At 36.3% G+C, this 24,407-nt stretch overlaps 2 protein-coding genes across 2 annotated transcripts; both read right to left on the reverse strand.

The window, feature by feature from the left end:
* Positions 1-5,826: 5,826 nt before the first annotated feature.
* On the reverse strand, positions 5,827-6,759 carry LOC109377625 (olfactory receptor 5W2-like). Its single transcript, XM_019634035.1, has one exon. The coding sequence runs from the start codon at positions 6,757-6,759 to the stop codon at positions 5,827-5,829; it is 933 nt and encodes a 310-aa protein (XP_019489580.1).
* A 15,399-nt stretch (positions 6,760-22,158) lies between these two features.
* On the reverse strand, positions 22,159-23,112 carry LOC109377623 (olfactory receptor 10AG1-like). Its single transcript, XM_019634032.1, has one exon. The coding sequence runs from the start codon at positions 23,101-23,103 to the stop codon at positions 22,159-22,161; it is 945 nt and encodes a 314-aa protein (XP_019489577.1). The 5' UTR covers positions 23,104-23,112.
* Positions 23,113-24,407: the final 1,295 nt, after the last annotated feature.

Below are 24,407 nucleotides of genomic sequence, written 5' to 3' on the forward strand. Positions count from 1 at the left end.
TTTTTGTCCAAAAGCATAAGATTTTCTTCTCTCAAATCTTAAATTTGACCCTAGAAACCTACCTGAGATGAGCAGGTCTTCAGTAACTGAACAATAATAGGCAGAGGGCATTTTATTTTACCAAGTAGCGTTTGGGACTTAAATCTCTGAAGGTATTGCCTTTAGATTTTCATGATATGCAAACATGTCATTAATTCTATTTCTGGTTCTGTACATTCCCTCATGAATACAGAAACAACTTTAACAAAGGATGAGGTTTAATGCATCCCTGTTGTTGCCAGGTTGATCTATGGCAGGAAGAAAACTGACAATTACTTTTATGATATCCTGAGTTCCTCTGAACCCTTATCATCTAGTCCATAAGAAAATCTAATGAAACTCAAATAGGCTTCTCCTCAACTACTTCCATCTTCTTTCTTCATTCATTTTGTTTCTTCTAATTTTGTAACCATCTCTTTCAACCTAATTTTGGATTCCTGGTTTAAAAGAGAATTTAAAAAAGATTCAATGAAAAACATAGGATTCACTAAATTCTTTCCAAATATATAACAAAAACCAATCTTAGGATAGAAAATAAATTAATTCAAACTATCAGGTAGTCAGCCATGCTTCAGTTCTCTTACCTGTGACAAAAAAGCTTATTTAAACAAAAATTGTTAGAGATCCCTGTGGAAGCTAAATAAAAAAGGGTGAAATGACACAGATTGCTTTGTGGGTGCAATACTAACTGAAGAATGTCATTTTTCAATTACGTAGACACAAATCAATAGTTCTTGCTTTCAGATCAATAAAAGCCTAGTTTTGCACCATTGAAGACAGCCTAGTAACCAGAAATCGTACTTACCAAAGAAGTAACTATTGTCCACCTACCTAGATGAGGAATTTCTCCAATACAACCAATAACTTTTACACGCATTCCTGTGTCATTGGGGGACCTAACAAATGAAGGAGTCCTACTGAAGATGCTCATTTTCATGGGCTACCTGGCGAATAATTACCAGGGTTATTGCCATTGTGATTTTTTCCTAAAACCACATTGCGATTATAATAGAAGTCCTGTTAGTGTTAATTTGAATAGGCAATTTTCACTCTCAGTAATGTTGGGTTGTTTTTAATGACACTTGGAATCCTGCAAAGGATCTCCTTGATTGTGGAGATTTCAGCAAATAGCTCAAATATTTTAAAATATAACTATTGCCATTTACATTATTTCACAAATGACATGGAAACTCCAAAAAGGTTACCTGTTATTGTCAGTACTGAAAATTGATATAGTTTTTTCATGGCATTGAAGGATGTGCCCAGTGGAGGGTTCTTAGGACTTGGTATCAGCAGGTGTTTCTGAGAAGATGGAAAGATTTACAGATGAGCATCTTATGCACGGAGGAGCAAGGAAATAGCATCACCATCCCAGTTAGTAAATACAAGTTCTCATCATCAACTTAGTCCTACATATACTGTGGGTGACAGTTTCACTAAAACGATGACATTTAAAGGTTACTTATACTTGGTGGAACTTCACTAATTCTATTAAGACTCTACATTTTGTTCATCTCTGCATAAAATTAATGACTCCCATGTTCACAGAATCTTAGAGGAATCTTGTTAAAACTTACATCCAATGCAAAGGTCCACTCAAAAATCAAGACTGAAAAGTGTTTAGACACCTTCAGTTTAATTATTTCTAAGGGCAAGAATTTCACTTCAGTCTACTGTGCACGTTCTAACTATTGAGAAAACTCTACATTAGCTGAACTCCAATCAAAATTTCTTTTTCTCCTTTATTTGCAGTGTAATGCTTCTACCTGTGTGCACACAGTGGTGAACTTTTTCTGTCACTTGGGACAGTTTAATGACAGAGTTGATGAAGTGGAATTAGCTCTTTAGCAATAATCAGTCATTTTAGCATAATATGGCCATACTGGGAATTTAACAATTTTTTTTTACTTTCAGTGATATAATGATGGCAATGAAATAATTTGAGAAATGTTTTAAAACTTTACTACATGAAACTAAATTTCTGAATATGTTTCATTTGCTCTTTATTTTATTTTTTTAATTCTATGGGGCACAGCCAAGGTCCGTGGTTACACATTGCTTTCATGCTACAATGGCATTGTTGACTTTTTTACCAGCTGAACCAGCTGGTCACCAGCAGCAATTTACAGTTTGAAAATGCATTTATTTAGCATTTCTCCCACTAACTAATAATAATACACATTCTCTTCCTCTTCTCCTATTCTTCAGAGAGGCCAGTAATAACCTAACAGTGATTGAAAGATCTGAGGTCCTGGGGGCAAAGAGCTCCAGTCCTCTAAAACTGTTGTGAAAGGACTATTCTCCCCAGTAACAGAAGCTTTGCTTCCGTAGACGATCACTTGCGATCTTTGCACATTCTTGGAACTTTGCTCCACTCTTTAGGGTGATTCAAAATGTCCCTGGCAGTAACCAGGAGACATGAAGGGCATGGTAGGATGACGGGACCTTTCTTAAAACAGTAGCTAATTGGCCTCATTATTCAATTGTTCTAGAAAAGCACAGATGTGAGGAATACACATATAGTTAAAATTTAACTTTTTAATATCAGATCAGCAAATATACCGAGGTGGGACAATTAAATTCGAGAACTAGTTGCAACAATGTTGATAAGCTTTTTTGATATCAGAGGGATTACTCATTATGAATTTGTACCAACTGGACAAAGAGTTATCAAAGTTTACAATTTGGAAGTGCTGAAAAGGCTGCGTGAAAAAGTGTGACGACCTGAACTTTTCACCAACAATTCATGGCTCTTGCATCACGACAAGGCACCAGCTCACATGGCACTGTCTGTGAGGGAGTTTTTAGCCAGTAAACAAATAACTGTATTGGAACACCCCCCCTACTCACCTGATTTAGAGTCCAAGGATTCTTTATTTTCCTGAAGATAAAGGAAATATTGAACGAAACACTTTTATGACATTCAGGACATCAAGGGTAATATGATGACAGCTCTGATAGCCATTCCAGAAAGAGTTCCAAAATTGCTTTCAAGAGTGGACTAAGCGCTGTGCATAGCTTCCCAAGGGTTGTACTTCAAAGGTGATTATAGTGATATTGAGCAATAAGTATGTAGCACTTTTTCTATGATGCGTTCACGAAAGAAATTTTCATACCTGGTGTATCCTAAATGTTTTTATCTTGGTTATCATCAACAAACTAAATAAGAAAGTTCATGGAAAGACTAGGCTTCAATTTCCTGTAGAAACTGAACCTAAGGGACAATGTTCTAAAATGTCTTTTGTATAATACACTATGTAATTTCCTTTGGAATTTGGTACTGGAAAAAAATGGAAAGATTGTGTTTATTTTATTTATATATGTGTCTTTTACTACATTATAAGCCCCTTAGAATAATTGCAGCGTTTGGCTAATTTCTCTATATCCTGAACACTGCCCCCAGGAATTGCTCTAGTAATGTATGATTTAATGTTTGTTTTTTAAATATGTTAAGTGGATAGAAAGGTGGGTGCTGGACAGATAGAAATAATTTAGGGACGGTTTTAAGTTATATAAATCATACATGTATGTGTGCATGGAAGAAGTCTTAAGAAAAATCATGGTTCTTTTCATTTCTAAAAAAGAAATACATTGCTTTTATTCATTGCAATATCTACAATCTTGAGAAGTATTGGAGTGTAGGTTTGTGTTCTCCTGATTCTTCCCATCAGGCAAGATATAATGCTGCCTGATCTCTGAACCTTTGTCTTCCTCTTGGTTCTTGGCTTGACGGAACCCCATGGGCAGAAACCAGATCAACCAATATTTCACATTGACCTGACTGGCATAAAGTTGGGTCTACCTTCTCTTTTTTAAAATGAATATCTTTTCAATCATCATTTGTTGCTCTGTGTGTGAAAGTGAGGAATACAGACATTTATACATACAGTTGTGTTTAATTTGAATATACAAAAAGCTAATAAATATGTGGAAATGATAATTTTCAAGGCTCTGTAATTGACTGATGGTAGCTGTGTCTGATGAAGATGGTTTCACATTCTTTGAGAGTGCTTCCATGGAGACTTGGTATCTTTCCCCCTTCCTTTACATTGGGGCTGGCCTCTGACTGCTTTGAAGAATACACTATGGAAAACCTAACTATCATTCTGGGACTAGCTTTCAAGAGGTGTACACTCACAAATATAATTATTTTAATATAGTTTATAGTGATCAAAACTAGAAATGAAGAGATGCTCACCAATAGGGGAATAGAGAAATGATTGTGATTTTTCCATAATGTGAAACATTGTGTACTCATTAAAAAGGATGCATTAGAGTCCCTTCTATTGATGTAGAAGTGTTTATAAGAGGCTATGGTTAATTAGGAAAATAGACATGTAATGAATTCTATATACACTATTTTCTGGAAGGCAAACAATGATAACATATTTACTAATGAACAAGCATGATGAAAAAGCAAGAAAATATAAAGAGCAAGCTTTTACCATGGGTTTTCTGGAGTGCACATTGCAAGAAAGGATGTATCACACTGGAGATGAATGTTTAGAATGAAGAAATGAGAGGGACAAAGTACCCGATAACAAAATAAATTTAAAAGTCTATGAAATAATCTCATTTTTAAAATTATATATGTGTGTTTACTTTCATTTATTTATTTCCATGAGGTTACTGTTACCAGTTTTATTGAGGTATCATTGACATATAACATTGTATAAGTTTAGTGATCTGATATGTATATATATTGCAAAGTGATTTCTATAAGTTTAATTAACATTCATCATCTCTTATAGTTATGATTTGTGTGTGTATGTGTGTGTGTGTGTGTGTGTATGATGAGAACTTTTAAGATATCCTTTCTAAACAACTTTCAAATATATAGTACAGTATTTTTAACTATAGTCACCATGCTGTATGTTATATCCACAGGACTTACTTATTTTCTAACTGGAAGCTTATACCTTTTGACTATATTCATCCATTTTTCCCCACTCGTCACCCCCATCTCCAGCAACCACAAATCTGTTATTTCTCTATGAATTCTATTTTTTTAGATTAACATATATGTGAGATTATACAGCATTTTTGTCTCTCTCTCTGACTTATTTCAATTAGCATCATGTCCTCAAGATTCCTCCATGTTGTGGCCACCATGGCGTCTTCACTCCCAAAAAGGCATGGCTGCGTCCACCTCAAAACCATTGTAATTGTGAGACCCAATCTCTGCCTGATGTTTTTTCCTCTTCAAACTGCATCTTTTTGGAGCTGAGGCTCTCTAACTCTCTCCAAAGAAAGCTTTCTCTTCAACTAGATTTAGATTTAGACATTTTGCTATGGACTTGTAGCCCTTATTGTTTTTTACTTCAAGATCGTTTTGAAGTTTATGAATCATTGGACTGCTTAGTTCATTAATGTCTACTATTAGCACTAGATTAGAGAGTTCATTAGTATATAAGCTACTAGATGTACAATGGGATATAAAGAACATCAAAGCTCAAAGTTTTCTCAGAAAACATTAAACATGCAACAAGTCTTCATGTAAATGAAATAGTGTTTCAATGAAAGAATAAACAAACACAAATTAATTAGAAAACCCAGGAGAGTGATCCACAAAGAGGCAGCGCCATATAGAAACTCTTGACACATAATGAAACATGACATGTTTGGAATAACAGCATTTCTTAACATTGAACTTCAGAATAAACACTCAGTTATTAAAACAAAGTATTTGGGACAACTTTGTTTCTCTGGTGTCATGCAATAGAATTTTAAGAAAATAACGCATGCTAGTTGTGTGTATCTGTGTGTGTGCATGCATAATACAAATATTTAAAAACACCTTTTAGTTTTCAGTTTTTCCAGAGCCTGTTTCACATCCTTGTTCCGTAGGCTATAAATCAGGGGGTTTAACATGGGAATGACAAGAGTGTAGAACAATGAGGTCATTTTGTCTTGATCTAGAGAGTAAGAAGAGCTTGGCCTGAAATACGTGAAGAGAAGAGTTCCCTGGAAAATGGCCACAGCAGTTAAGTGGGAGGTGCAGGTGGAGAAAGCTTTGAACCGTCCCTCGGCAGAGTGGATCTTCAAAACTGATAGAATAATATAACAATAAGACACAAGAACTCCTGAAATGGAGCTCAGTTCAAGGAAGCCATAAATGGTGAATATCACCAATTCATTGATCCATGTATCAGAGCAGGAAAGGAGGAAGAGAGGAGGTACATCACAGAAGAAATGGTTAATCTCATTGGACCCACAGAAACATAAGCGGAATGTTAACGTTGTGAGGACCAAAGCATCTGCTATCCCCACCATGTAAACGCCGGCCATGAGCCCGGAGCACACTCTGCTGGACATGCTGACTGCATAGAGCAACGGGTTGCTGATGGCTTTGTACCGATCAAAGGCCATCACCCCCAGCAGCACACACTCAGAATCTGCAAACACACAGAAAACAAAAAATTGCAGAGCACAGCCAGAGAAGGGGATTGATTTGTTCTCAGAAAATATGTCCACCAGCATCTTGGGCCCAATGGCTGTGGAATAGCAGAGGTCACAGAAAGACAGGTGGCTGAGGAAATAGTACATTGGCGTGTGCAGCTGGGAGTCCATTCTAATTAGAGTGATCATTCCAAGATTCGCCAGAAGACTAATGAAATAAACAAGCAGAAACACGGTAAATAGGGTCACTTTCATCGCAGGGTTATTGGTAATTCCCACAAAAACGAATTGAGTCAAAGAAGAGCAGTTTCCTTCATTCATTTTTCTACTTTATTGTCTAAACTTCTGAGAAAATGATTAAGAAAATGACAGAGGCATGTGAAACTCCTGACATCCAAAAAAGATCTGCAAAGTATAACATGACTTATTTCTGCAATTATGTTTTTATGCTTAGGAAATTACATGGTCCTTTGTCATTCTTTAAAGAGGCATTGTTATCTGTATGACAATAATAAAGAAGGTATCTGCTACAGGCAGCTGAGAAACTTGGATCTAAATCTAGATGTCATTCATGAGCTATGTCCCTTTCTGCAAGCCCTCTAATTTGTCTGATCATTACATTCCTTGTATCATGGAAGATATTTGAATACAATGGTATCTCATTATGTCTTCCAAGTAGTATGAACCAATGTCAATCTTAGAGGCACAAGGCTGAAAGATACAGGAGTAAGTCTTTTCTATTATTGTAATATTCACATGGACACAAAAAATGGTGACTATTGTTATGTTTCTCAAAAAATATGATCGGGGCAGCCAGTTAGCTCATGTGGTTAGAGCACAGGCTCTTAACACCAAGGTTGTGGATTCATTCCTACATGGGCCAGTGAGCTGGCCCTCCACAACTAGATTGAAAACAACGGTTTGACTTAGTCCTGGAAAAACTCACTGTTCCCCAATAAAGCTTAAAAAACATATATGATTGGTTTAAAAGATTTTTATACCAGTTTTAGAAACAATGAGCATATCACACAGAAATAAAAATGAAAATTATGCTACTGATTCTGCTTTGCAGTGTCTTCAGTATTTGGTGATCATGAGAAAAGTATTAATGAACTTTTCTCTAGAAATTCATTTTACTTTTGCCATCAAACTCGTTACCTATTCATGGCATGGTCTGGTTTCAAAAGAGGAGCCTCAGGAACAGTCAAATAGCTGAAAAATGTACAAACAACAGAATTTCACATATAAATCCACATCTTTCTGGATTTTAAGTGGACTTTTCTATTTAAAAAAGTAAATGGGATGATGGATAATGAGAGCTTCTGAGCTGTATCAGCTTCTCTCCCTTGTGATTGTGTGTATTTATGTGTATGTCGTGTGTTTGCATATATTTTTCCCTCTATTGAAATATGAAAAGAATATAGGTAATAGATTTTTTAGAGCTAAATAATTATAACATGTTTCATATGAGGTTGAATATGCACATGTTGTTATTTGTAATGTGATACCTACCTTATTTTTGAAATACAACAAATGAAAAAGAAAAAAACTCTCCTTAAATGCATGTATATGTTTGCCCAATGATAAAAGGAGTAAGGCTTTTCTGTGAACCAAAATAAAATAATTAAAATGCTATGTTGTGAATACTAATAAGTTCAAATAGATTCTCCCAGTTATGAGAAGAAAATATTTTTGGTCATTAAATTGTCAAGGTCATTAAATTGAGTAAGCAGAAGTAGAATAATTCATTTACAAATATATTTTTTTTTCCAAAAGGTAAGTTTATCTTTCTAAAATCATAAATTTGCTCTAGAAACCTACCTGAGATGAGCAGGTCTTCAATAACTGAACAATAGGCAGATGGCATTTTATTTTACCAGGTAACATTTGGGACTTAAACCTCTGAAGGTATTGCCTTTAGATTTTCGTATTGTGCAAACATGTCATTAATTCTTTATCTGGTTCTGTACATTCCCTCATGAATACAGAAACAACTTTAGCAAAAGATGAGCTTTAATGCTTCCCTGTTGTTACCAGATTGATCTATGGCAGGAAGAAAACTGCCAACTACTTTTATGATATACCTGAGTTCCTCTGAATCTATATCGTCTAGTTCAAGGGAAAAGCTAATGAGACTCAAATAGGCTTCTTCTCAATGACTCCCAACTTCTTTCTTCATTCATTTTGTTTCTTCTGATTTTGAAACATTGCCCTTCATCCTAATTTTGGATTCTTGCTTTAAAAGGGAGTGAACTAAACTAAAATACCTAATGAAAATATTATGATTCACTAAATATTTTCCAAATATATAACAAAAAACAATCTTAGGACAGAAAATAAATTAACTTGAACTATGAGGTAGCCAATCATGCTTCAGTTATCTTACCTGTAACAAAAAAGCTTATTTAAACAAAAAGTCTTTAAATCCCTGTGGAAGCTAATTAAGAAAGGGTGACATGACACAGATTGGTTTGTAGGTACAGTACTAACTGATAAATGTCATTTCTCAACTACTTAGACACAAGTCAATAGTTCTCGCTCTCAGATCAATAAAAGCCTAGTTTTGCACCATTAAAGCCAGTCTAGTAACCACAGAAACTGCTTACCAAAAAAGGAACTTTAATGAGGAATTTCACCAATAACAACCAATAACTTTTACATGCATTCTCATGTCACATGGGGACCTAAAAATTGAATGAGCCCCAGCGAGCGTGCTCATGTCCTGGGGAATAATTATTGACTAATCATGTCCTGGGGAATAAATAGCAAGGTTATTGCCATTGTGAAATTTTTCTTTTTAAAATCACATTGGTAAGTATAATAGAAATACTGTTAGTGTTAATTTGGAGAGGCAATTTTCATTCTCAGTAATGTTGGGTACTGTTTTTAATGACACTTGGAATCCTGCAAAGAACCTCCTTGATTGTGGAGGTTCCTCGCAAATAGCTCAAATAATTTAAAATGCAACTATTGCCATTTAAATTATTTCAAAAACAACATGGAAAGTCAAAGAAGGTTACCTGTTATTATCAGTACTGAAAATTGATTTTTTTCCCCCATAGCATTGAAGGATGAGCCAGGTGGAGGAGTCTATAGGGTTTGGTGTCAGCAGGTGCTTCTGAGAAGATGGAAGGACTTACAGATGAGCATCTTATGTCAAAGGGCAGCACGGGAAAGGCAAAGCCATCCCAGTTAGTAAATACAAGTTCTCATCAACTTAACTAGTCCTACATATACTGTGTGTGACAGTTTCACTAAAGCAATGACATTTAAGGGCTAGTTTTACTTGGGGCAACTCCACTAATTCTATTATTGACTCTACTCTTTGTTCTTCACTGAATAAAATTAATGACTCCCATATTCACAGAATCTTAGAGGGAATCTTGTTAAAACTTACATACAATGGAAAGATCGACTTCTGAATCAAAACTGAAAACAGGTCAGACAACTTCAGTTTAATTATTTCTAAGGGCAAGAATTTCACTTCAGTCTACTGTGGAAGCTCTAACTGTTGAGAAAACTCTCATTATGGTGAGCTCAGCTCTAAATTTCTTTTTCCTTTTTATTTGCAGGATAATCCTTCTACCTGCATGCACAAAAGTGAACTTATTTTGTCATTTGGGGGAGTTTAATGACAGAGTTTGTGGAATACAAGTTAACGCTTAGCAAAAATGAAAGTCATTTTAGCATAATATGGCCATGTTTAGAATTTAACAATTTTTTACTTACTATAATAAAAATCATGACAGTGAAATCATTTGAGAAATGTTTTAAAACTTTACTATATAAAAATGATTTTCTGGGGCCGGCCGAGTGGTGCATTGGTTCAGAGCTGGCTTGGGACGCCAGAGGGCCCCGGTTCGGATCCCACATATGAGGGCCAGTGACACTGCCCTCTACAGCTAAGATGCTGAACAACAGCTCAACCTGGAGCTGGGATGCAGGGCGTCACTGGCACTGCAGCCCCTGTGGCAGTGGGTTGCCATTGGCTACCGTGTGTAGCCAGCAGCCAGCGTGAGCGGCTCTCAAGCTGCTGTGAGCGGCCGTCCAGAAGCCGGCGACTGATCTGCTTCGCCCGGGAAGAGCGCAATGATGGTGCCAACTTGGACCAGTGAAGCAACATCCTCCACAACTAGACTGAAGAACAAAATGACAGCAACTTGTCTGTTCCCCTTCCCCCAATTCCCCAGAGCTGTTCCCATCCCCCAATTCCCCAATAAAAATCTTTAAAAAAAATGATTTTCTGAATATATTTCCTTTGCAATTACATTTTTAAAATGCATTTATTTAGAATTTCTTCCACTAAATAATAAAAATACCCATTCTTATCCCCTACTCCTTGTCTTCAGAGGGGCAAGTAATAACATAACACTAATTGAATGATCTGAGGACCTGTGGGCAGAGGGGTCCAATCCTCTTAAGACTGTTGTGAAAAGGGACTATTCTCCTTAGTAATAGTAGCATTGAGTCTATACAAGATCACATGCACTCTTTGCACACTTCCTGGGACTTTGCTCCACTCTTTAGTGTGATTCAAAATGTCCCTAACAGCATCCAGGGGAGATGGAGGGCGAGGTAGGTAAAGGGACCTTTCTTAAATCAGTAAGCTAAATGGATTCATTATTCAAGAGTTCTGGAAAAGCACAGATGTGAGGCATACACATATAGTTGAAATTTAACTTTTTAACATCAGGTCAGCTGGTGTATAACAAGTGTGATATTTGCTGTGAGTTCTAAATTTGAGTTTATTAAGACAGGAGTAGAGTGCGGGAACGGATTCAATGGAATTGTAATAGATAAGCAAGATATCGGGGGTGGGAGGGCAGTGGATGGGGGGAGGGGGGTTGTTACTTTGTGAGGGTGAAAAGGGTAACTATTACATTGTTCTGTACACCTGAAACTAACAATAAAAAAATTTAAAAAAAAAGTCTTATATTTGCATTGCTTTAATATTTTACAACACACATAAAAAATAAAAAGTGATTTTGAAGTAAAAACAAAAAAAGACAGCATTGCAGATCACATTGCTTTGCTACATCTGATTTTTATATTATCTGACATCCAAAAAATTAAAAAGACTTTGTAGACAACTTTTTAGACATAGCCTGTGTATGGATAACTGAGTGAAGAAAGATTTTACATATATATAAATAGCCTCTGTTATTTACATTAAAAAATCAAATGTCAGAAAGACTTCCGCTTGAGGTAGAATGTGATGACTGATAGAAGTTTATTGCTTCCACTGAGAATTTCTAAGAAAAAGGAAATATAAATTGTAGTACTCATATAGAATAGAAACTGTCAACCCCCATATTCAACCTGGAAACTAAAAACTAAAACCATACCTTGCTGTCTACGTTAACATGACTTTGCTATTCTTCTGTTTTCATTAGCATGACTTAATTTTCACCGGGGGTTTTTTGCTCAGGGAAATGTTTTGATTGCTCATTACAGAAATTTCCTGAACAACCCATGGACTCTTCAATAGAAAACATCAACAAGCAGTTTATTAAATTCTTTGAATCTCTTACTCCAATATCCTTGTCTTGCTGTTTCCGCCAGCCAGGACTGTTGTCTCTTTTTTTAAAATATTTTTTATTGTTAGTTTCAGATGTACAGAACAATGTAATAGTTACCCTAGTCACCCTTCACACAGAAATAACCCCCCTCCCCCATCTACTGCCCTCCCACCCCCGATATCATACTTATCTATTACAATTCCATTGACTCCATTCCCACACTCGACTCCACATCCCGTGACTATATGTATATATAATTATAGTTGACATACAATATTATTCAACATCAGCTTCAGAAATACAGTGCGGTGGTCAGGCCTCTATACCGACTATGAAGTTGTCTCCAAGGGGAAGGGACGAGACAATACAAATTGGTAACTACAATATGGCCTCAGTGATAGAAAAGACAGTCTGGGGAATATAATCAATAATGTTGTAAATATTTTTTAGAGGGCCAGATGGACTCATGTCTTATTAGGACTGTTGTCTCTTGATCTCTAGCTAATTCTAATCAAACCCTTGCTTTGAAAGACCACCTGAAACCAAACTTTCTTTTCTTAAATTCCTTGCCTCCCTTTCTCCCTGGAAACAGCTGATGCTCTGTGAGGTGGTGTTCTTCCTTACAAAGGCAAGCAATAAACTCAGCTTTGTCTTATCAACTGGTTGTGTTGGTATATATATATATTTGGAGAATAACCTTTTGTAACATATATACAAATTTACAACATCTCTTAAAATGATACACACACACACACACACACACACACATCAATATGGACTAGAATCAGTATAATTAATGAAAGTATATAACTGGAAAGCTAAAGACCTGCACTTATCCCTATAGGAATTTGCCCATTGTGGGTATGAGCAGAATGTGGGCTTTTCCAGAATTTTTGGCAGTTACATCATACTGCAGTGTCCAAATTGGAGATGTGAGGAGCCTCAAGCCAATGGCCAATTTCCTATTCAAGAAATTTTCTAAATTCAAAGCTTGAGCATGCAATAGACTAAACACGCTAAAAATACTGAAAAAGCAAAGTGAAACCTCCTCCAATTTCTTTGTGCTTATAATACAAAGAGCTGCTATGAATTTGGGTCCTGAGAATAAAAGAGAAAAATATAAAACTTGGAGGGAATTGTCATTTGACACTGACATCATTGACCACATTTCTCTGAAAATCTAGGCAATCTGGCATCTAAGAGTACATGTATGGCTTCTGGAAGAGGGCTTCAGCTGGGCTCAGAGAAAATTGCAGTAATTTTGGTAATTGCACAGGATTAAGATACCAAAATGGGAGACTTGTGTGGCTGAAACACACAGTGATATTCCTTTCACAACATTTGCCAATTTCTAAAGTTACTTGGGCTGGAAGGTGAAAGATATAAGCCAGAAACTATGGAAACACAAGAGTGGAAATTCTTGCATTTTATTCTTTTAAAAAAGTTTTTATTAATTTTATTGGGGTGACATTGGTTAGTAAAATTATGTAGGTTTCAACTGTACATTTCTATAAAACATCATCTGTATATTGCATTGCATGCTCACCACAACCCAGAGTCAGTTCTCCTTCCACCACCACATAGTTGACCCCCTTTACCCTCTTCTACCACCCGCTCCCCGCTTACCCTCTGGTAACCACCAAACTATTGTCTGTGTCTATGAGTTTTTATTTGTTTGTCTTTGTGTGTTGCTTCCAGTTTTACACCCCACATATAAGTGATGTCAAATGGTTCTCTTTTTGCTGAACAAACTGAGAGAGTCCAAGTTTTTAAGGGAAAGTCCTGGATTGCCATGGCCTTGGAATAGGGGTAAGCTGGAGATACACTGCCTAAATCATAAGGAAGATTCAACCCAGATCAGCTCATGATTGGATTGAGGTTATCAGCCTGAACTTCATCAGAGGATGATTGACCCTTTTTGGTGAGAGAAATCATCTGGAACCTCTCTCATATAGCATATAGCATATAATAAACAAACAAATCACTAAACACAGGAACAGTCAAGACTTTATGACATGACCAAGATGGATTTATTTCAGAAACTCAGTGTTGATTAATATTTGAAAATCAATTAATTTATTGAATCATATTAACAAATTAAAGAAGAAAAGTCATAAGAGTATCTCAATAGATGCCAAAAAACAATGTGACAGGGCCGGCCGAGTGGCGCGATGGTTAAGAACTGGCTTGGGACACCAGAGGGCCCCAGTTCAGATCCCACATATGAGGGCCAGTGACACTGCCCTCCACAGGTAATATGCTGAACAACAGCTCAACCTGGAGCTGCTGTGAGTCGCCGGCTACGGCGTAGGCTGCAGTCCCTGTGGCAGTGGGTTGCCATGGGCTACCGTGTGTAGCCAGCAGCCAACTTGGGCCAGTGAAGCAATGTCCTCCACAACTAGACTGAAGAACAAAACGACAGCAGCTTGTCTGTTCCCCTTCCCCCAATTTCCCAGCACTGTTCCCGTTCCCCCAATTACCCAATAAAAATCTTTAACAAAAAAACAATGTGACAGATTCAATACACATTAAAAATAAAATATTTAACTGAATTCGAAAAAGAAAGGGAACTTTCTGAAGCTGATAAAGGACATCTATATTAGCTATCTACTGCTGCATGGCCAATTCCCCAAAACGTAAAAGCTTAAATCATACCTATTTATCATCACCGCCTCCGTGGGACATGAGTGTGAGGACAGTTTAGCTGGGCCCTCCACAAGGCTGCAATCCAAGCTTTGGCTCATCTGAATGCTTGAATGGGGAAGGATTCATGTCCATGGCTACTGAAGTTGTTGGCAAAATTCACGTGTTTGCTATTCTAAGAAGAAGGGCACCATTTCCTTGCTGGCTATTAGCTGGAGGCTGTGGCCCTCAGCTCCTAGAGGCTGTCCTCAGTTCCTTGCCACGTTGGCTCTCAACTTCTCTGTCCACTTCATCAAAACCAGCAAGAGAAAGGGGATATTTTCGTAAGACATGTTAACAAAGGAAGATGTAAAGAGGTCCATAGCAATTGTGAAATACAACCAGGCAAATCCCTAGTTTCCAAGGGCTGGGAATAAGTTTTTGTGGCTCTCAGCTCCACCCTCTGGACTCTTGGTCCCATCATCCTCTGAGTCATTCTTTTTGTGGGATCCACTCACAGAGTCAGATGGAGACTGCCCGTTACATAAAATTTGTTTCAGATGTTGAGACTGATGAAATCGCACTTGCCAAGAAGGAGCCACCCTTCTTCTTGGGTGCCAAAAAAGCGTTTGAAAGAGCAGAGGAAAGAGGTTGATTTGTGGTTTTCATAGTAGTTAGGGAGAGGGTAGAGCTAGAATGAGGGTTGCCATGTGTGCATTAGTTTCCCATGGCTGCTGTCACAGACTTAATACCTTTAGACAACACTTGCTTTTATTATCTTATGGGCCTGGAGGCTGGAAGTGGGAAATCAGTTTTACTGGGCTAAAGTCAAGTTGTTGGCAGGGCTGTGTTGCTTCCAGTGTCTCCAGGAGAGGATTTGTTCATTGCTTCTTCCAACTTCTGGTGATGCTGGCCTTCCTTGGCTTGTGTCTGCATCATTTGCATCTTGGCCTCCATAATTGCAAGCATTCTCCTCTCCTGTGTGTGTCAAATCTCCTTCCAGTTACCTCTTATAAGAATATTTGTGGGCCGGCTGAGTGGCGTGATGGTTAGGAGCTGGCTTGGGATGCCAGAGGGCCCCGGTTCAGATCCCACATGTGAGGGCCAGTGACACTGACCTCCTTTAAAAAAAAAAAGAATATTTGTGATTGCATTTAGAGCCCACCCAGAAATAAACTCCCCATCTCAAAAACTTAATGTAATAATATCTGCAAAGAAACTTTACTTATAAGGTGATATTTTTATGTTCCAGAAATTATTATTTGATATCTTTGGTGGCCTTTATCCAGTTCATAACACTCTACATGTAGGCCAAAAGAAGAGCACTTTTTTTCCCCCTTTTTTTCTATCAACTTGCCCAGATGAGCAGAAGTAGAAGAGCATGGGGTGGGGGTGTGGTCAGTCAAACATCAAAAATGGAGTCAGACTCTTTACTACCATTCACCCTAATGTTTGAATGATGACAAAAATGAAGCATATTTCACTTAATTGAATTTGAAATTGTTTAAGTAAATCGCTATGGTGCTGTTTGCGGCCTGCACCCTGAAATTGGTAATGGAGATAGAAGTTTCTGTGAGTGCCTTTTTGAAGACCACAGTATTATGTATTCTTAGAAGTGAAATGACTTTGTCACTATCGATAATATCTGAAACTCTGAAAGAGATAAGAATTGTCTTGGTGTGGTCTTGTATTTTAGTTTTAGTATGCTCAAAGATATGTGTGATTTTGACTTATAGTTTGAGTATTATTGAGACAACCATAATTTTTCCCCCAAAAGGGGCATCTTTGGATAAGAAATTATTGTCACTGCCATTATGAACACCAGATAGACCGTGGCAATGGTCCAAGAGTCTGTAAGAAGTAAAAATGGACTGATTAGAGGTCACCCAAACCAGTACTGAGATGGCTGCTTGAAGTCAGAGCAATTCGGAAGATATGGTAGATAGTCCAGGGCTTTTAAAATAATGACATCAGAAAGCCAAGTTTCTTACATTTTCTTACTTTTCTGTTCTTAGATATAACTTCTGTAACCTTTCAGAAATGGAAGAAAGTGGAAGCAAAAGACACAGCACTTGCTGACATCCACATTCATCTCATTAGAAAGAATTGAGTCATCATTTCAGCTGGCAGGGAGGCTGAGAAGTTGAGTATTTCAAATCCTCAAACACTATAAAGTTAATTGGTTATGGGATCAAAGATGTAGATTGGCATATACTGAGCTGGTTTACATCTCTCATATCATTTTATGTGAATCTATGCATTTGTTTTCTATTGCTTTTGCAATTAATTACCACAAAACGAGTGGCTTAAAATAGCACACATATATTATCTTATAGCTCTGTGGCTCATAGGTCCAACATGGGTCTCACTGAGCAAAAATAAAGGTGTTGACAGGTCTGCATTTCTTCCTGTACATTCTACTGGGAATTCCATTATTCTTGTTCAATTTGATTATTGGCAGAACTCAGTTCCTTGAGTTTGTAGGACCTAAGATCCTGTTTTCCTGCCACTGTCAGCCAAATGTCATTCTCAGTTTTTAAAAGTCATCACATTCCTTGGCTTATGACCCCATCAGTCTTCAAAGATAGCAATGACAAATTGAGTCCTCGACTTCCTTGATTCTTTTGTCATTGTCATAATATATCTTTGAATTACCCTTCTTTCTTCCTCTTCCTTTTTTTAGCACTCATGTGACTAAATTGGGCCTACTTGGATAATCTCCCCGTTTTAAGATTTGTAACTTTAATGATATCTGCAAAGTCCATTTTGTCAGGTAATGTAGCATATTCACAGGTCCCAGGAGTTAAGATGTGGTCACCACTGGGAGACTATTCTGTGTATTGTAATTACCTAATGAAATAGAATGATTAGCTTGTGTGGTTTTCATTTGACTAGATCCCTAACTGCCATAAATTATTCACTGTTGCACCACATGACATTACATTCCAGATAAAGCCCATTAAGTCACTTAGAAGTTAAACTCTATTGTGTTCAAGTTTTATACATTACATTTAAAGTTCAAATCTCAAGGGTGGAGCACCAAGAGTTGATTCCCTGTGACTTCTCCAACCACGCAAGACACTGACTCTTATCCTGCTTGTCAAGTCACCAATTTGGATGTATGTTTAGATTTTATATATCTAATATATTTAGATTGGCATTGTACCTTTAACTCCTTACTTGCCATCCTTATGGTATAACTGTAAGTGCTGCTTTGTATTGCTATCTGCATCTTACATAATTTGTTGTATACTGACAAACTTTATCATCCTCATATCTAATTCTAACAAAAGTTCTCTTTGACTTCCAGTAAAGAACCTAAAGATTGCAACTCATGAGATAAAATTACTTAGTTGGTAACCCTCCTTCTGTCAATGAAGAAATACCTGATTGAACTGTAATATCTGATAGTCACTTCTCTCTACTGAAAGTTAATCAACCTCATGATTACTGATTGCTATATGATTCTTTTGCCAGGTTTCAGGTGACACTTGGTCTTCAAATTCTACAAAAAGAAATTAAGTATGTACAGAAGAGAAAATTTTGCCTTTTAAATATGAAAACATTTTTGCCTGGATTTATTTGCAAAATGATTGCTTTAAGTATTGTTATGGATTGTTCTGCTGCTTGTTACCACTAAGTTGTACATTTATTGAAAAACTGTTGAATAAAGATTTTGCAAAAGTCAAGGAGAGAGAAGCAAGGTAAAAAAAATCTGTGGATCTGGTACAAAATTATATATCAAATCTTGCATCAACATATCAAATTATATATCCAATCAGACCTTGGAGGTAAGGTGCAAATTGTTTATTTATAGTATTTGCCTTTCAGGGTGGAAACTGATATAAAATTTCATATAGTTGACTTTTTTCCATAAGCTTAGGGCTTTGAAGATGTTCACTTTATCTTGTCTAATCCTTTGGTTCTTAGTGACAGAAATCAAGTGACACGTACTTAGGACAGACATATGAGTTGAAGATTTAGTAAACTTAATGAAACATTATCAAATGGAGTCCACTGATCTTAGTGGGTCAGAAGCAAGTGATAATTTGTGACAACACAAGGCACAGGGACAAATACTCAACTCCTGCTTTACACTAGCAAAAAATCCACTCAAAGTGAATAGGAAAATGGTTTCAAGTGGACTTAACATTTAATTGGTGTTGTTTTGGAATGGGTCTTGTCATTAATACAAATTCTCCATCATGTCAAAATAAGCACTGCACTATATATAATATATATTGTAGCATTATATTATATATGATGACCTATGGTGTGTATATATTTGATATATACTATGGTATACAAGTAAAATAATGTAAATTATATATATATATATATATATATAATTGTAATGTAAATTGTATATATATAGTTGTGCATCTAAAGATCTAAAGCAGGGGCCATACACTTTTTAGCTTAAATAGTACTTTTTATCTTCACTTAAGAACCAGTCTTTTGCAACTCTATCTAATGTCTTCCTCTTCTAAGGCACTACAGTAAGAATTCTGAAAAGAAATATATATTCACCACAATGTAAATTCTCATTTCTAAAATTTACTACACCTTTGGCAGAGAGTGATTTATTAAATGAGACAGGATAGAGGGGGTGATAGGAATTGTATTTCAGAGAAACACAGCTCACCTGCTATTTTATGGCTTAATGTCACTATATTAAAATCTTTTATATATCCTCTAAGGACAATACTTCTCATGTCATAGAATTCTTTAATGAAGTAACCTTCTATAAAATATAATCACTACTGCATTCCTATGGAAAATTATGCTTAGTTTTCACAAGTATTTTCTTTAGAGGGACATTATACCAAAGGTGTTACTATTGTTAAGGGAATTGTGTGTTAAATAGCCAGCCCCAGTGAAAGGTAGAGAAGGGGCCATCTTCCACACAGAGTAACACTCCTCCAGAATGAATCCAGACAGGAATAATCCACGTTCTCTTTCTCATTAAATATATAAGTTGGTGATATATGTATTAAAACTACTATTTTGACATTACCGAGATGAAAGCCTTGAGCAATGGCTCACCAAGTCATATATTGGATTGCCCATATATTCGGTGGCCAGAAAACAGTAAATGCTACTATCCAGAACACTGGTATAATATAAAAGTCAGAAAAAAGAAAAACATATGAGAGTAATTTTTAATCTTTACTTAAAAAATGTCTGGAGCCCTAGCTGGCAACTGTGAACTAGCCAAAGAATTATATGTAAAGTCAGATGACTGTTTTTATAAATGATGTCATAGGTTTCTTCCAGTCAGCCTCAGTTGTATTCACTGGTAATGGAGAGCACATAAATAAGCCCAGAGAGTAATTTCTAGAGGCTGCCTCAATATGAATTAAAAGATTAAGACGACAAGGGTTAGAGAGATAAAAATATACAAATGTCTCAAGGAAATTTGAGAAACAAAGGAAGTCATACTCCTAACACTTGTTAATTGGCTTGGATTTCATAATGATATACATGTTATTAATATTTCCTTTTACTATTAACAAACATTTTGCTGTGTTCATAGTTCCTGTTTAGATGAGTAAAGATTTGAGTAGCACATTTTTAAAAAGCTAAACATAATACATTACTGAAAAGAAAATAATTGTGATATGTAAACAAGTAGGTTTCCCCCCTGGGTAATTGATATTGTGAAATGTCCCTTTCCTCAAAAATAGCACCATAATGATTATCTCTATGAATTTGAATATAAATTACAACAGGCCCAATAATTCCCCAAGAATTATACTGAAATACAGCCAACACTTCAATTTCTGGTGCTTTAAAGTTTTTCAAATGCTTCTCCATACTAGGTGGATATTGATTGACCCTTATAATTATCCCAGACTTCACAGGAAAAAGTGTGTTTTCACCATTTTACTAATTCTGAATTGTTAAAGACAACAGGCCCCAAATGGAGTGCCTTATGCTAATCCCCAAATAACTAAACTGAAATTCAACCTAGTTACAGTTTTGGGTCTTCCAGAAATGGAATCTTAAGGCTGTCAATCAAGAATCACCTGGTCAGTTTTAGGTAATCTGCCTGATAGACCCCTATGAGGAAAGTAAATGGCTTGTTCAAAACTTGGTAAAGAGTAGATGAAAAATCAGGTATCTGAACTTGTGGGACAGACTGTTTTTATAATATTGTGATCCTTGCTTTACTAAATTTCAGAAACATAAACTACTGCCATTACTATCTTCATCATAATCATAATCTTTATCATCATTTTTATCATCATGAAAGTTTTCATCATGGACCGTGTATATTAGTCTTACAACACGAAACCTTAAGTGAAAAAGAATATATACATAAGTACCTTCATGAATAAAATATATAACTAATTATATGTAGTAAACCATGCTACATGATAGATGATATAATAGGTAGATGAAATAGAACATAGAGCAGGAGCTAACACTGTCTTATCCACAGGTGAAAATTATAACTAAAACTACAGAACCGCATAAGTGTCAAAAAAACAGCTAACAAAAGTTTCCAGAGACTGAGGCACTAAATAACCCCTTAATGTGAGTTGCTGATTCGAGAATCTGGAATTGGGAGAATGGGCATTAATGTTCTGATGACAGATGCTGATGTTCCCTTATTATACAGGTCAAAGGTTTGATAGTTTCAAACACATTAGAAAGGTTTTAAAACAAGGAAATTTAGGCATCCTGATGTAAATACAAATGTGTGCACTCTGGGTAATCCGAAAAATAGCTTTTAAAATTTTTCTTCACTTTTAAACACATAGATGTTTTCTTTTAAAAATATGAATTGGCCTGGGTGTAGCCGTTTGAAGCACAGTTATGAAAAAGATAAACTAACTTAAAGCGAATGACTTTGGGATCATAATTGTTAAGTAGAATATAGAAATAGGGACAAAGCAACATAGTTGAGACAGGTAGGCATGTTGTGTTATAGCATGTGTTTTTGCAGGAAGTTATTAGGAAGAGAACTAAGTTCATGTAAGCTTTTCTTTAGGGTTATAATTGGAGTAATTTCACAGGGACGCATAGTAGGTTAAATAAATAGGCTCCCAATGTTTATTGATGCTCTAAAATGTCTAGATTTTGCCAGGAGTCTAAGTTAAGCATGGCAATACTCATTTATCCATTCACTCATTTAATTACCCATTCAAATATTCATTATTCAGCTGCTATTGGCCAGTCTCTGCCATAGAATGAGAGAACACTAACAAATGCAAGTGTGAAGATTCAGGAAATTATTTAGGCAAATAGTCTTCTACAATTTTTAGCATATTTAAACCAAAATCTTAACAGATTGAATTCTGTTTTTAGTTTTTATATAAAATATGTGATGCACATTACCATTTTATTCATGAGGTAGGATTACCCTTCTTAAGGCATAGAGCACTGAAGATAGATAAGTTGGTCTATATACATCCTGTCACAGTAAATTGTAGGTTAGTATTTAAAAAACATCATAAATATACATCATAAGATGGAAGCGGTTAACATCTTAAAAGGGGAATATAGAGATTTAAAATGTTTCTTTGATAACTGTGTGGCAAGCAGTACAACAATTACAATCACACTCATCACATTATTTTTTAAGTAATAATTTTCTCAGGGCTACAATAACCTCCTTGTTCCTAAGGCTGTATATCATGGGATTAAACATGGGAGTCACTATGGTATAGAAAAGAGACAGCAGTTTGTCCATTCCTGCAGAATGACTGGATTTGGGCCTTAAGTAGGTGATAGCACCAGATCCAAAGAATAAAAGCACAACCAGCAGGTGGGAAGAACATGTGGAAAAGACTTTGGCCCGTCCTCTGGCTGTGGGCAACCTCAAAATGGTGAAAATGATTTTGCTGTAAGAGGCAAGTATCAATACAAAAGGGACTGCAATGAATAAGATAGATACAACATAGACCGTCACCTCATGTACAGAAGTGTCCCCACAGGCTAGTTTGAGAATGGGGAGTATGTCACAGAAGAAGTGGTTAATTTGATTGCAATTGCAGAAATGCAGAGAGAAAATCTTACATGTTTGTCCTAGCTGGACTGGAATCCCACTGACCCAGGAGCCAACAGTCAGATGGACACACATCTTGTGGTTCATGATGAGATGGTAGTGCAGAGGGTTACAAATGGCGACATAGCGGTCATAGGCCATCACCGCCAGGAGTAAACATTCAGTGGTTCCCAGCATAAGGCCGAAACACATTTGAGTGGCACAGTCCAGCATAGAAATGCTTCTATCCTGAGTCCAAAGATCCACCAGAATCCTAGGGAGAGTGACGGACACATAACAGATTTCCAACAAGGAAAAATTTGCAAGGAAAAAATACATGGGTTTCTGTAGTGCAACATCCAGCCTGGTTATGATTATTATGAGACTATTTCCAATTAAGATGATCATGTACATAATGGAGAACACCACAAAGAGTAACCCTTGGAGCTGTGGAAGGTCAGAAAACCCCAGGAGTACAAATTGCATCACTGTGGAAACATTGTCTTCTGCTTTCCTCTCTGGATATTTCATCTTTGGGAATGATTTATTCGGAAGTACAAGTTACGCCTCTTTGCTTGGCTTTTGTTTCCTTATTTATAAAATGAGAAAGTCATGCCTTCTGATTTTTTCAATTGCCTATGAAAACAAAACCTGCAACTGCCAGGTGCTCTCAAAAGTTTGCCAAAGTATATTTTTCGTTATTATTAAGTGTATTTGTAAGAAAATAAATCCCCTTTTTCTACTTGTTTATGCTATGGATTATTATATTGTTTGATTCTGTTGATGAGACATGTGATTGTAATTTTAGCATTCATCCGGACAGCCAAAAACGCAAAATCTGGATTTCTGTTTCATGATAGCAATGATCCGTGACATGTCTATCTCCTCACCTTTCATTTCTGTTTCTGAACATTATCAATTCAATATTACTTTCATTACAGAAATAATATATTGTAAGTCAACTAAAATAGTGTTAAGGAATGCATACAGATAATTTTTTAGAGTGATGGCTATGGGAATCCGGTGGTATTTCCAAAGTCATATTTAGCTTTGATATTCTTCATATTTAGGCTATTTTATTACCAAAACATAAAATGGTAAACTGACCATTAAATATTATGGAATGTTACTTAGTCATTAATTTTTTGTATTTCAATGTGAGATCTATGAAATCAGCACTCATAATTTTACTCGTATTTTGCAACAGGAAGAAAGGGAACTCTCTTTCTGTCCAGGAAAGTTCAAGAGGCAAGAGGAAGGCTCATCTCTCATTATCTTCAAAAAAGAAATGCAGACTAAAATGTGCACCCCACAGTTACTCATTGTATGAAACAGATATCAACCCCAACTCATCTCTGAGGTTTTCCTAAATCACCCACATTTTCCCTCATTGCTACCATTCTGTGAACTTATTTAATGCATTCTGTCTTTTTCTTGCAGACATGTGTGTGTTCACCCATGTGAGCGTGTTGGGTGTGATTACCCATCTTTATTAGGTAATTTTCTTATGGCTGTAACTATGATAGATTATAAGCTTCCAAATTCTCTATATCTTTCTATGCAATGCAGTGTATATTTGTTCTACAAAGTATGATTTCTTAACTGTTTGTTAACCCTTTATTACAAGTCATGTTCTTATAGAAGTTTATGTGGACTTAAGTGAAAAATTCAAACTTCTTAAATAAATTAAAATTCATTCAAATTGGTTGCTTCTTTAGGATGGTTCCCAAGGTGTAAGCATGGGTTCCTCCTCAAAATGCTGAACCTCACCTCCCTCTCTCTCCTGGTGCAGATCAAGTGTATCTCTCTCTCTCTCTCTCTCTCTCTCTCTCTCT

Source organism: Hipposideros armiger, unplaced genomic scaffold (genome assembly GCF_001890085.2).
Source record: "Hipposideros armiger isolate ML-2016 unplaced genomic scaffold, ASM189008v1 scaffold_1481, whole genome shotgun sequence".
Lineage (NCBI taxonomy): Eukaryota > Metazoa > Chordata > Mammalia > Chiroptera > Hipposideridae > Hipposideros > Hipposideros armiger.

What these genes read in the sequence shown, in the direction of transcription:
- LOC109377623 (XM_019634032.1), bottom strand. Translation starts at nt 23,103, where the DNA reads ATGAAATATCCAGAGAGGAAAGCAGAAGACAATGTTTCCACAGTGATG.
- LOC109377625 (XM_019634035.1), bottom strand. Translation starts at nt 6,759, where the DNA reads ATGAATGAAGGAAACTGCTCTTCTTTGACTCAATTCGTTTTTGTGGGA.